Here is a 14,601-nt window from a genome sequence, read left to right as displayed (position 1 = left end):
GCAGAGACTACCACTAAGGTGAAACTGAATCTTCTGACCTACAGAAACTGAAATAATCAATATTTTTTTTATGAAACTATTAACTTTGTGATAAGTTGATGCATAGCAATAAAAAATTAATATAATACATACTATATATCATAGTAGCATCAAAATTGATACTGCAAAACTATAGGAAAGTTACTGGTTTATGTACTAATACATAATCTCTTTTTTAGCATCAGTAGTAGAAGACTTTCATTCACCTCTGTCAACATGTCAATAAGGAGTAAAAAACCAAGTAAGGCTTTCAGACATAATAGATAGATATGAGGTTTGGTGTGTATATGTCTGTGTGTGTCTGTGTGACAGAGAGAGACTGATAGAGAGACATGAGAGAGAGAGACCCATATATCAATCTATATCTGTGAGAAAAAATAACACATCTTTTTTTCCCCTTAATGCCCATAGAACATCACAAAAGTAACCATATGTTAGGCTAGAAGTTTCTGTATAAATTTCGAAAAGTAAAAGTGGCAGAAATACTCTGTAGTCACAAGGCAAAAAATTAGAAACTAACAATGAATTTATCAAACAAACAAGTAAAGCAACCTACCATTTGCCAACTAAACTTTCTATATTAATTCTTGGGTCAAAGAAGGAATTACAGAATGTTGATAACACTACATATCAGACCCTATAGTATACAGCAAAAGGGGTGCACAGAGAAAAATTTATCGCCTTTAATACTTAGAATAATAAACCAGAAAGAATGAAAATAATTGAATCAAGTATCTAAGACAAGAAGTTATAAAAAGAACAACAAAATAAATCTCAGGACTGCAGAAAGAAAAAACAACCCATACAAAGAAGCAGGTGAATTTTTGAATGTAGAAAGAGAAAAATAGTAGCACTAATAAATAAATTCAAGATCTGGCACTTTCTCATGATGAGAAAGTCATTCACTCTTTGATACTCTTTCCCCAAACCTATATTCCCAAACTAATAATGTGGGAAAAATGAGATAAATTCACATGGAGGTACATTCTACAAAAGGCCTAACCAGTACTTTTCAAAACTGCCCAGTTCATGAACAAGGAAAGATTGCCAAACTGTTAGAGATCAGAGGAGAATAAGGAGACATACTGACTAAATGAAACATGAAATCCTGGACTGCAATCTGGAAGATGAAAAGAATATTAGTGTAAGAACAGATGAAATCCAAATAAAGTTTGCAGTTTAGTCACTGAAATTGTACCAGTGTTAATTTCTTAGTTTTGAAAAATGTACAATGGTTATGTAAGATGTTAACACTGGGGAAAAACTGGCTGAAGGATATATGAATATACTCTGGACTGTCTTTACAACTTTCTTATAAATTTAAAATTATTCCAAAATAAAAAGTTTATTATTAAAAAAAAGATTCAAAAAGTTCTAGAAAATCTAAACAGAGAAATTAAAATGAAAGAAGTAAAAATAATTATCAAAGGGCTTCCTCCTCTATGCAAGCAAACAAAAATATACTATGTCCTAAAGATTTTTATAAGGCAATTTTACTAATCATCTCAATAACTGATAACTTCAATTCCAATTAAGTCATTCTGATAATATTGAAAAAATTTTAAAGGCATTCATATTTTTCCCATGAAGTTAATAATTCAAAAAATTATCTTTCCCCCTCCAATATTAATACATGCATTCAATTCTATTAATATTTTCTAGTAATACTGAATGGCACTTCCAGAAATGGTAAATGATCATAGTAATAAAGGTTATCTTTGTCTTATTCTTTACTGAAAATTCTTCTAATTATTTCCTTATTGCAGCTGGTGTTGGCTTTCTTATCTATCACATTAAGAAATTAAATACATATCTGTTTTATTAAGAATTATTATCAAGATTGGATTTAAAACCTTGTCAGAAATTTGGCCTCAATAAAAATTATCATGTAAATTTTCTTTTTTTTTTTAGCAATTACTGTTGAGAATTGGATTAAAGATTCTCTTTTATTGAACTATTCTCTATGTTTTGAACAGTGCATTATTCTTTTAATGTGTTGCTGTACTCTATTTGCTAATCTTTTTGTTAAGTGTTGTCTAGTAATAGTCATAATAAATTTATCTGTAGTTTTTTTTTTTTTTGTGTGTGTGTGTGTGTGTGTGTGTGTTTGTGTGTGTCTTTGTTGGGCTTTTCCACCAAGGTCATACTAGCTTCAAATTTGGCAATAAGTTAATTAAGGTGATAAGAGATTATGTTCATTCCCTTTTAACTGGCCTCCGTCTTCTTTCTGGCTAGTGAGTAGTATCAGAATTCTGCAGTTGAATGTGAAATGGCACCACATGGTAAGTGATATTCTATAAAAACATTAATGTAACTGAAATCTCTTGGAAAAAAATAAGTCCTTCATTGTCTTCATTATAAGAATGTCATAATTAATATTTAAAGTATAATATATATGTGAGTGTGGAAGGAAAAACAAAGGGCAATTTGGTTAAAAACTGTTTTTACCTTCTTTCCTGTAGAGTCATGTTCTTGCTCACCAACCTGTGCCCTTGGAAATGACCTTCAGTACTAGTTCAAAGGGGTGAAAGTTTTTATCTGTCCTACTGTTTTTCCCACCCACCCTCCATTTACCACTTGGTCTCTGTTAACAGTCTCCTCACTCATATCCTTCTGTCCATCCTCACTGTGGAAAGACTTCCCATCAAACGGCAGCCCCTCCCACCCAGCCTCTGACTGCATGACATCATGTCTGTGTTTGAGAGCCATTCTACTGTGCATCTTTCCTTTTCCATTTACCTTATTTTGCATTCTTTTCTAGGCCCTTGGGCAGATTTCTTGTCCTTCATCTCTTGAGGGCAGAGATTGTGATTATTCATCTTTGTGTTCTCTGCAGTGTGTAGCACAGCATTGTCTTCATGGGTATTTATCCAGTAGTTTTTAAAAATTGTACTAAAATCCTGAGTCTCTAATAGACTCTTCCACCATTTTAATATCCATGTCTAAATTATTATAACACAGAAGACATAGGGAAGGGCTACCATTAGAACTTATGTAATCTTCTACTCTTAGAAAGAGGAATGCGCCAGTGTGGATATTAAAACTTATGTACACTGTTCCTTCATGATGCCCAGGTCAAAGTCACTGATAATTAAAGTAAAATATTGATAATAGTTGATGGAAAATTGATTTTTTGGCAGTCATGACTTGAGGACTGTTGTCAATAAAACCACATTCTAGTAAACAGAGCAGTTTTGACCCTTTCCCATTTTTTACAGCCTTAGAGTCAGAAACAGGCAGTTTAGCATTTAACTCACTCAATCACTCATTCATTCATTTATTCAACACGTGTATTGAGCATCAACATGTGTTGACTATTTTGCTCTCCTTTTGTGATACAAATAGAATAAAACTCAAACACTAGCCTCAAACTGCTTTTAGTCTAATGGGAGAGAAAATTTTTTTAAACTCAGTAATTAGAAATTTCTATAAGTTATAATGAAAGTGTAGTAGGCAGAAAATGATAGAAGCATTCTTGGTGGAAACTTCAAATGTGACTTTGTGTCAGAGAAGACTTGAGCTGGACTTTGAAGGATGAGTGGAGTACCTAGATGAAGGTGAAGTACGTTCCAGGAATAGGAAATAGCACTTGTAAAGGCATGGGGAAAAATGCAACATACATTTGTAGAATTATAGATTGTAGGTGTGATTCCCCGGGAAGCAGACTCTAACATGGTGATTTGCAACCAGGAAGTTTATAAGACATGTTCTTGGAATTAATACTGGGGGATGAGGAGTGGAAGCAAAGTGGAAGAAGCAGGAGTGGGTACAGGGAGGAGTTGAACTGCAATGCAACTGCAAACAGGTTTCAGTTACTCCTATAGGGAGCTCTGGAACTAGGATGGCCTTTCAGAGTTGACCCTCTTTGAGGAGAGAGGAACTGGTCTTTGTTCACCCACGTCAACCAGTCATCAGACCTAGGTTGCCCCCAGCAAGGGAACATGATCTCAGGCGAGGAGGCTCTTTGGCTAAGGGATTTCTCAGAGACTACTTATCTGAGACCTCTCAGCTGCTAACATTCCCAGCAAATGGGGAAAGAGTGTTTCAGTCTTAAAGTGGGAAAGGATGGTCCAAACAGAGTCCTGTAGCATCTACCTATGACAACAGGTACATCGAGAATAAAGACTGTTTGAGAAGTGGTAGAAATTGTGAATAGAGAGTAGGTGCAGACCCAGTCATGAAAGTTCTTTTGAGTTTTGCTAAAAAGTTCAAAACTGTGGTGACTTATTGAATCAAGAGAGTGGTATTGCTCCAACAGAATTATATTAATAGGTGATGAAACACAGAGACTCTAATAATAGCAGGCCATCTGAGTTGAAGGGCATATCTGGGAGCTGATGGCTATTGGGAACCCTAGCACATGGGTCAAGTAGGCTTGTGTTTCAAAAGTTTAAAAAAGATTGAGGATCTTCCCGAACATGTAGTTGGGCCTTACGAGCAACACTGCCCTAGGGGATTGAGTTCCTCATAAGCAGGTACACTGGGGCTATCACCTGCTGGGTCAGAAGTAAAGACCAACAGGAAGAAGACAATAAGTCATGCCATGAACATACAAAAAAGGGAAAATAGTGTTCACAATTCCTCAACCACAATCCCTGAAAAATAAACACAGAAAAGATGAGACAGGGAACAGGGACAGGAAGGTGTGTGTCAGGCAACTCCCTTCCCCATTTCGAAAGAGTAAAAATATCTAAAACTTATATAGCACTTACAACATGGTAGGCATGTTCTGAATGCTTTAAATGAATAACTTATTTAATCCTCACAACAGATTTATGGGGTAAGTACTACTTTGCAAATGAGGAAACAGAGGCAGGGGGTGACCTGCTCAGTGTTTACATAGCTACCAAGTGGCAGAGCCAGGAAATAAACCCATGGAGTCTAGCTGCAGAGCTGCTAGTCTAAGCACCAAGCTATACTGTGTCTACCCTAAAACCGAAAATCTTACCTGCCCTGGGAATCAGGAAGAACTTTGAACAAATTATGAAGTCAAAGATTTTAAATAAACAGAATTCAGTATTAACAATAATAATGAAACTGTTTTAATAACCAAAAGAAATGGAAAATTCATGGAATCAGACTTAGAATGGTCAATAAGGGACATAGCTGCCTAGCAGGGAAAGGAGGAATGCGGGAGGTGGCAGAGAAGAAGGGCAGAGCACAGTGGCAGCAGTTACAGGAAAAAATAGAACCATTTTGTCATATATACCTTAGAGGCTGAGATTTCTCGATAAAAAGAGTGTTATTAACATTCCTATAGCTGCACTTTCTATTGCTGGAAGGATGCACAGGAAACCAGTAACAAATGTAGACCCGGAATGGGAGATAGGAAAGGCGTGGAGACATTGTGCACCGTTTACCTTTTTGTACTGTACTGCACATGTACATGTACTTTTTTTAAATGATTAAACAAATACGGTATAATACTTTAAAAATTCATTCAAGGAAATGCTTCTGTGAATAATCTGTTTCATAGCTGTATCAAACTATGTATCTACATCTAAATTTGTAATTCATCCCTTGTTCTTGTAAAGGAGCTGTTTATTATCCACATTTGTAAATGTCCCTCACCCTCAAATCTTCCATTTTATCTTAACTTTTATCCTTTATTTTCTTTTAGCTTTGATTTTAACATCATTGAATTGTTTTTCTTTGTCTCTAATCCATCTAAAATCTCTCTTCATTTCCCTAGTGCAGAAGGAGAGTCTCAATAAAAATAAATAGGAAAAAAAAAGATGATATCTTCCTATGTGGATTTGAAACTATGTTTTTACTAGTAGGAATTGTAAAATAAAGACTTGCCATCAGTGATAGATGATCATACTAAATTGTGATTTAATTGTATTTATACACTGTTAGAGAAATAGAATAGTCCAAACAAAATCATTGACAATAGGGTGGTGAGTTTTATTGAAAATATAAAGTGTACAGAAAATTCAGAAAGCCCAAAGAGTTAATTTATGATATTCCAACTACAGAAACCAGTATATTAAATCCACCAATTTTTTTCTAAAGGCATAACAGGAATTAGTGAAGTAGCTGTTAAATATGCATGGTAAGAACATGATCTTCAGAAGGCAAAAACTGCACTACCACTTCAGGTCTTAACTTGTTTTTCATCAGTATAGTCTACATTTCCCTTGGCTGTGGAAGAGGTCAAGTCTCAAAGCCAAATTATATTAAAAAAAATGACACAGACTTAGGTTGAAAATAAGAGTTATTATACAGAAAAAAGGAAATAGTCAAATGGTTCATGGAAAACAAAACAAACTTGTTTTGATGTGAAGGTCAGAGTTCGAGTCTCAGCTGAGTTCCAGCTAGCATTCAGGCAGGTCTAGACCACTCACCATTCAAGATGAGGCAGGACCAGCAGGATGGAAGAGACTGCAAGGAAAGACACAGCCTAGATGAAAAGTATTAAGGTGCCTTAGTGCGATTCCAGGACAGTGGGATATTATCAGAGGTTGATAAGTGATTTCACTATAGCATGTCCCAGCTGCTAAGTCCTATAAGGACTATTGTAAAAGAAAGCAAAACAATGATGCTAGAAATGATGAGGGTGAGTCAGGTCACCTGTGACTTTAGGTATAAAGTGAACGCACCTTTTGTGCAGACACACGCTCTATGAGAAACAATAGGTGTCAGCAGCCATGGGACCATGCCAGCAGGCACTACTACGAAGGCCTTTGACAGATGGCAGAGGCAGCAGCAGCAGCATCTTTGGACTTCAGCAGGGGTAGGCAATGCCATCACATCAAATCACAGCAGTAAGGAGATATCACACTAATCTTAAACTACTACAGATAGCTCAGATGTATAACAAAATCTTTTGTAATCTAATAAGGTAAGTCTATATAATTATTTTTCTTTTTAAAAAATGTATTGGCTACTATAACTCATTTACACTTTCAGAGGAACTTTGGAATATACTGTCAAATTCCTTCCAGAATTTCTTTTGGCATATTTATTAGAAGTACTAAATCTATTGATTAATTTTTTGTATAATTTGCTTCTTTAAACTATTGTCATCAAGAACATGTTTTTTCCTTTCCACTTACTTGAATCTTTAATAAAACTTTTTTCTTCATAAAGACTTTATATTTTTCTTCAGAGGTACTTTATAAATTATATTGTTATTGAGTGTAAAATATATGATTTGCAAATATTTTCTCTCAATATATGGCTTATCTTCTTTTTCCTGATGGTGCTTTTTGAAGAACAAAAGGTTTTAATTTTGATCAAGTCCAATGTATCTTTTTTTTTTCCTTTGGGGGGCTATGCTTTTGATGTTTTATGTAAAGAAAATTTTGCATAACCAAACCTAACCAAGACTTTATCCTGTTTTCTTCTAAAGGTTTTATAGTTTTAGATCTTAACATTTATATCTATGACCCATTTTGAGTATTTTTGTGTAGGTATGCAAGGGTATACATTTGTCTTTTGGCATATAAATATCCATTGTCCCATTGTTATGTTTTTAACATGAAGCATTGTCCTACACAGTTTCTAACTTTAAGAATTTAAAGAAATTTTCTTTGTGAAGTGGATATGTGATCAATTTTAAATACTTTTGTAATTTTACAAAAGTGATATGCTCTCATTTTAAAAATTCATGCAATATAGATGAGTAAAAAAATTTATCACCCTTAAAAATAGCTATCACCAATTATTATTCCAGCCATTTCTCTGGGTTGCAAGTCATTTTATCTAAAACAAAACAAACAACAACAAAAAAAAACCTTTGAAGACATAACTTACACTGTATTCTGGTATCCTGTGTGACTGATGAAAAATCTGATGGTGGTCTGTGGTCTGATTCTCTAGCTTCTATCACCTGTTTTCTCCTCTAGAAGCCTTTAAGATTTACCTTTATCTTTGGTAAACTGAAATTTTAGAACAATCTGTCTAAAAGTATTTTTTAAATTCAAATATACTAGGCACTCACTCGTGTTTTCAATCTAAAGATCCAGCCATTTATTCCTTGACAAATTATATTGCACTATTGATTGGAAAATTTTCCTCCTTATGTGTTCTCCATTATTTCTCTCTGGGATTCCTACTATTTAGATACTGAGTAGTAACATCTTAAGAAATCCCATGATCTGATAGCTTTGAATTTTTTTTGATCCCTCAATATCTTACACTGCATTTTCTCTATCCATTCATCCATGGAAGGTCACTTAGGTAGATTCTATATCTTAGCTATTGTGAATAGTGAATACTACAATGAATATGGGGATGTAGATGTACCTTTGGGATCCTGATTTTATTTTCCTTGGATATATATACCCACAGGTTGGATTGATGAATCACTTCCAGGGGTATTTTTAAATTTTTAGAGACCTTCATACTGTTTTCCATAATGTCTGTACCAATTTACATTCCCTCCAAGAGCATTCAAGGGTTCCCTTTTCTCCACACCTTCACTTGTATTCTCTTGTCTTTTTGATAATAGCCATCTTAACAGGATGTTAGCCATCCTAACAGCCACCTGCATTTAAGTGAGGGAATATCTCATTGCGGTTGTAATTTGTATTTCCCTAGTGATTAGTGATGTTGAACGTTTTTTATGTACCTGTTGGTCATTTGTATATCTACTTTGAAAAAATGTTTATTGAGGCCCTTTTTCCCATTTTTAAATTGGGTTATCTGTTTGTTTGTTTGTTTGTTTTTTCCTATTGAGTTGTATGAGCTCCTTATATAGTTTGGAAATTAATCCTTTATCACATGTATGGTTTGCAAATATTTAATATTTTCTCCCACTCTATAGATTGCCTTTTCATTTTGTTGATTGTTTCCTTTGCTGTGCAGAGCTTATTAGTTTGATGTAGTCCCATTTGCTTACTTTTGCATTTGTTGCCTGTGCTTTTGGTGTCCTATCCAAAAAGTCATTGCCAAGACCAGTGTAAAGGAGGCTTCCCCTATGTTTTCTTCTAGGAATTTTATGGTTTCCAGTCTTACATTTAAGTCTTTAATCCATTTTGAATTAATTTTTGTATATATTTAATATTATAAGATAAGGGTCCAGTTTCATTTATTTACATATGGATATCCAGTTTTCCCAACACCATTTATTGAAGAGACTACCCTTTGTCCATTGTATATTCTTGGCTCTCTTATTAAACATTAGTTGACTTATATGAGTGCATTTATTTCTGGGCTCTCTATTCCATTCCATTGGTCCATGTGTTTGTTTTTATGCCAGTCCATACCACTTTAATGACTGTAGCTTTGTATTATAGTTTGAAATCAGGAAGTGTGATGCCTCTGGCTTTGCTCTTCTTTCTCAAGATTGCTTTGGCTAATTGAAAAAAAGAACTCTTGAAAAAAGAATGATAAATTCTTAATGGAATTCCTTTAATTATCACTTTTAAAGGATAAATAGTTATATTAGACAGCTGTGCATTGACCTGTTGTGGTTCTTATTCATAACACGAATTTAGTCATTCTTTAGTAAGACCTGATTTCAATTGCCCTTCTGGAATTTTTATAGGTAGATTACACACTGAGTAGATTGCACTTAACAGTTACAGTGGTGTACAGAAGTACACCTGGTAAAGAGCATCCCTAACAAAATGCTATCTGGAAATGGTAATTATATAAGCATAGTTGGCTGTAAAAGACCACCATTTAGGCCAAAATCTACTGTGGTTTTAAATTACAGTCATCTGATCTCAATACATGAACTCTTGACCTTATTTTCTAATCTGATTTGTTTCCTTTAGTCTCTGTAAAAGGGAGAAATACACATAATGTTATAAGCTTCAGTGGTCTGTAATGATTGTTTCTTGTTTTTCCCCCACATAGATGCATATAGCTGCCAGCCTATTGGATGTATACTCAGGCCTCTTAAGTCATCAATCTATGATCTTGGCCATGAACTCAAGGTATGGTAAGCTGTAAAGCTCTCTTATTTTACTGATTGAATGTCTTTAAAATGTTATATATTTTTAAACAACCATAATTGTAAAATATTTTAAAATTACCCCAAATTCCACTATTCTAATTTGGCAACTGTTATTAATATTTCTGTCTCATACTCCTTCCAATCTTACTTTATTGCATATACATGCAGATAATCTTTTTAGTTTTTTATCGGCGAGTTTCATTTGCCATCAATTTGAAGATGCATCCCAATGTCAGAAATATTAAAAAGTGAAAAACATATTATCAATGATTATTGAAAATTTGGCAGTAATATAGTTCAACTGTATAAAGTTTAGCATGTCTTTGTGGACATGGCTGGGAATGTAACCACTGCATTATTATGGAGAACTATATTCCGATTTCTAAATAAGATTATAGATTATATAGATTATAGAATTTATAGATTCTATAAAGATTATTTTACAGATTTATAGATTATAGATTATATTTATAACAAAATTAATTCCTTTATATTTAAAGAATCATTTTCATTTTAAGAGACTATTTAAGATCTGTGTGTCATATAAAGCCAAAGCTGAATCTTATTTTCTCTTGTTGCTAAGGAAAGGCCACCAAAGTGAGATTATATTTGTTCTCTCATCAGTTTAGTAATTATATTGTTTTCTTCCCAGCTTTGTGGACCCCTTATTGCAATTTGAAAATCAATTGAAGATAATAAAGTCATCTTTTAAAATGTTAGTTGCTACACCAAGTCTTGACAAAGTAAAAAAAATGGGGACTAGTAACGAAGATGTTGAGGACCTGGTGGTAAGATTTTTCTTCTTTTAAAGATAATTAGACATTATTATGCACCACAGTAATCCTGCAGAGTGTGTCTCAGTAGGTCATGATCTTTGTAGTCTTCCTCTTCACTGTTTTTAGATAATATAAATAGCATCTTCTAGTACTAATTTTTACCCCTAGACTCCTTGTGAATTCTACAATCCATGGGATTTTAATGGATTGTTTAGGATTTACTGGAACAAATGAATGAAGATATTTTTGATTAATTGGTTTAGCAAGGGCAGGGAGTTTTCTGGCAAGTGCTTCCTAGAAGGGAATAGGAATCAGAGAAAAGTGGAAGTAGGAAGAGTCCTATAGTAAGATTAGCAAATGTCAGTGGTTTCTGTTTCTTCAGCATTGCTACATAGTGAATTTGCTGTATGAGATAGAGAAGGAATTCATAGTATATAGTATTAGGTGGAGTCCCATCAGTGTAAACACTTCTCCTTTTTCTTATCTTCAGTTTATGGGGAGAATTTAGAACACACAGATGCAAAGCTGTAGACATTAGGTAAAATTTTATCTACAGTTGGTTGACTGGTTGTGCAACATTTTTGTATTTCAGAATTTATACCAGAATATTTTAAACACATATGAAGACACTCTTCTGATCTTAGTGTCTAAAGACCTCTACAAACTACAGCTCTTACAGGTAAAATAAGGGAAAATAAGTAGTGTGGTATTCTTATCATAAATCTGGAGAGCTCACTATGTTTCACTTATTTTCCATTTGCCATATTTGAATCTCCTTCAAGTATTTGGTGGGTGAAACTTTTTTTAACTCCAAAGGAGTGACATTATTCCCAAAATGAAAGCATTTCTCTTTATGTGTATTACAGAGGCATAGTTTTAAGAATTCAATTTTGTGGAGATGGCATCAGCAGCCATCTTGAGAAGCCAAGTCTTATCTGGCAATATATGGGTGAACACAATATGGAAGAGCAGAGACTATTATTACCTTGTCTACTTTCAAGTTTATATAACAATGAACTATGCTGTGACAGTGCCTATGTGCATGCTTCCTCCCCATCAACTCTGGTGCTGGGGAATCTTGTGTGCATCTTGTCTTCATGGATATTACTGTATCTAAGGATGGCCTAACAACTTTCCATACCCCCCCTTTTTACAGCCAAGACCTCATTGTGTTTTTAGCATCCCAACCAGAGACAGAAGACTACTCTGGAAGTCTCATAGTCTTCAGTTTTGCATCCCAACATATTTACATCAGAGGCCAACTATCTAGAAATACTGGGAAAACACATTGACTTAACCTATCAGGAGCATCCATGAGTTGTGCAAATCATAAATACATCTAAGTAAAGAGGGTGGGGCAAGCTGGCTGGCCAGAGACATTGGTTGCCAGATCGACTCAGAAAGAAGGAAAAGTTTTAGATGGGGGGTGGGGGGGGAAGGAACAGCTCAGGTGTAATTCTGAGGGAAAAGTGCCAGAACCTGTCAGAGATTCCATGGGAAGAAGTTGCAGAGCAGAACAAGAAGGAACAAGATTTTGGCAGAGGTCAACCCCTGAGAAACTTGGAGTCCTGTGGAAAGGGTAGGTGAGGAATTTGTTTCTCCCTCCCTCATATCTCCAGTGGTCAGCAGGCTCCTGAACTGTTGGAGAGCTTCGCTACCATCAAGAGCCCAAAAGCTGCTGATGTCAGTAAACTGGAAGGTTTTTGAAAACAAAGCACTGGGCTGCCAGCCCCCTCAGGGTTGCTCCACTTCACTACAGACCCACGCCGAGACAGTGTGCACCATACTGCTTCTCCACCCACTGTGTCCCTTTGTACTCCCCAGAGAGCTTCAGCCCCTCAGTTTTCATGTCACTGGTCTCCACACAAGCATATCCCAACTCCTGAACAGATTAATGGTGGCCACAGGGGCTGATGGGTCCCAGGTGAGCAGTGTGATCCCAGAGCTTGGATATTCATTGCGTTCCAGGGAGATGGACAAAGAGGACAAGAGTGCCAACTTTCCTCCATTCAGATCCTTTTTCTCCCCTTCCTTTCCCCTGCCCACTCCTGTTCAGTGGCACAGGTGCCTCAAGGGACAACTGAATCAGGGCTCTCAGAAGTGCCTGCTTTTCTTCTGTTGATATGCCCACCACACTGAGACTTCCAAAGACAGTGGGGCTCATACCTCTAGTCTTAAAGACCTGCAGCAGACTAAGGGATGCTCAGACCCTGAGCTCCCTGCCTGCCAGCCTTCCCTGGTGCTACGCATGTGGCTATTCTAGCAAATTAGGGCATACCCTGACCAGAGGGACATTAAGGATACTTGAGCACTCCATGTGCAACTGGGGACCTGCACACTTCTCTCTGATATGCTCAGGGATTGAACTTGGAGGACCAGGAGACTGGCCTGCAGGCCAGATCCCATAGCCTCAGGACTTGACTGTGTTGCTCAGGGACACAGAGGAGAGATTTATAAACTAATCTTGGTAGGCAAGGGAGCCCATGTGGGCAGAACTGAAAAGGTAGTGCAAAGTGGGTCTGAGTCACAGAAAACTCATGGAGCATCCCTCCACCTACAGAAAAGCCATGCTTTTGGCCCAGGGAGGGATCCTGGGCAGGGAAGCTCCCAGCCCACAGTGCCATTCATGATGAGCTCAGCTAGTTGGGCTCCTTGTTGTGGCCAGATGCCAGATGGAGACCTCAGCATAGTGGAGGAGGGAGAAGGGCAAAAGGCATTCCTGAAAGCCAGTCTATGAATTCCAGATGGCCCCTCCCCCATAAGAAGACTTTCTGGAATGGTGGGGCCACTGCAGCCTTTCCCTTGTGGCTTTCCTCAGTGGCCCGAGAGCTGACCCTCAACTCCTGCTGAGATAGCGCTTGTGCCCACATTTGTGGAGGCTGAACACCAGCTTGTCTGACTCAGCCCTGCCCAGCTCCGCTTATTTACCCACCTCTGCTGTAGTGGAGAATAAGGAGTACCCTGGGAGCTCCTGGACCCCACCCACCATGTAGGACATCTGAGTGCCTCTCCTGATCATCTAGAGCCAGTCACAGGTTCCAAAAACCAACACTGTAGCTGGCTCATTTTGTAAAGTACCACCTGCTTTTAGGGAGGACAATTTGTACAGCCCTTTACAGCATTTACTAACTCAATCATATAGGATGTAGCTGACTCTTACCCACAAGTACCACCTACTATCTCAGAGATTAAACTGAGCATCCCAGTGTAATTCACCCTGTTAAGAAGACCATAGGGCTGGGGAAAGAAAATATTTCAAAGACCTTCATCTTTCCTTGTCAACAAGAGATAGGGAATCTGCCCATGCATATAGTACAACACCACTACCGCCTACAAATAACTAGGAAATGAGAAAACCACCACACTAAGGATATCTATAACCAAGATTTCCATCCAGTACCTAGACATTCATCAAAGTACCCACAAGCAAAGCCACAGATCTTTCCCTAACATATGCTACAGACACACCCTGAAGAGTGGTGGGGGGAAGCCTCCTCTAAACAAATAAAATCCAAAAATAAGAGGCAACAGCTGCTTCAGATGAGAGGAGTCAGTGCAAGAACTCCAAAAATATGAAAAGTCAGAGTGAAAGGACACCTGCAAAGGAGCACACCAGCTCTCTAGCAATGTATCCCAACCAAAATGAAAATAATGAAATGACAGATAAAGAATTCCAAATATGGATTGTAGGGAGGCTTAGTGAAATCGAGGAGAAAATGGAAAATCAACTCAAAGAAACCAGTAAAACGGTTCAAGAAATAAATGAAAATTTTTCTAAAGAGATAAATATATTCTTTAAAATCCAAATAGACCTTCTGGAAATAAAAAATTCACTTAGGTTAATACAAAAAACAGTAGAAAGTTTTTTTTAATTCCTAC

At 36.6% G+C, this 14,601-nt stretch overlaps 1 protein-coding gene across 1 annotated transcript in view; it reads left to right on the top strand.

Moving 5' to 3' along the window:
* The first annotated feature begins 2,318 nt into the window (after window positions 1-2,318).
* Window positions 2,319-14,601, top strand: part of MROH9 (maestro heat like repeat family member 9) — a 63,177-nt gene continuing 50,894 nt past the window's right edge. Inside the window, exons 1-4 of the mRNA XM_045547391.1 lie at window positions 2,319-2,321; window positions 9,847-9,926; window positions 10,599-10,734; window positions 11,315-11,401. Of these exons, the coding sequence (XP_045403347.1) occupies window positions 2,319-2,321; window positions 9,847-9,926; window positions 10,599-10,734; window positions 11,315-11,401 (306 nt within the window). The remainder of the gene's footprint in view (window positions 2,322-9,846; window positions 9,927-10,598; window positions 10,735-11,314; window positions 11,402-14,601) is intronic.

Source organism: Lemur catta, chromosome 3 (assembly GCF_020740605.2).
Source record: "Lemur catta isolate mLemCat1 chromosome 3, mLemCat1.pri, whole genome shotgun sequence".
NCBI classification, from domain to species: Eukaryota; Metazoa; Chordata; class Mammalia; order Primates; family Lemuridae; genus Lemur; species Lemur catta.
The sequence above is the reverse complement of the archived record's forward strand: the minus strand, read 5'-3'. Positions and strand labels throughout refer to the sequence as shown.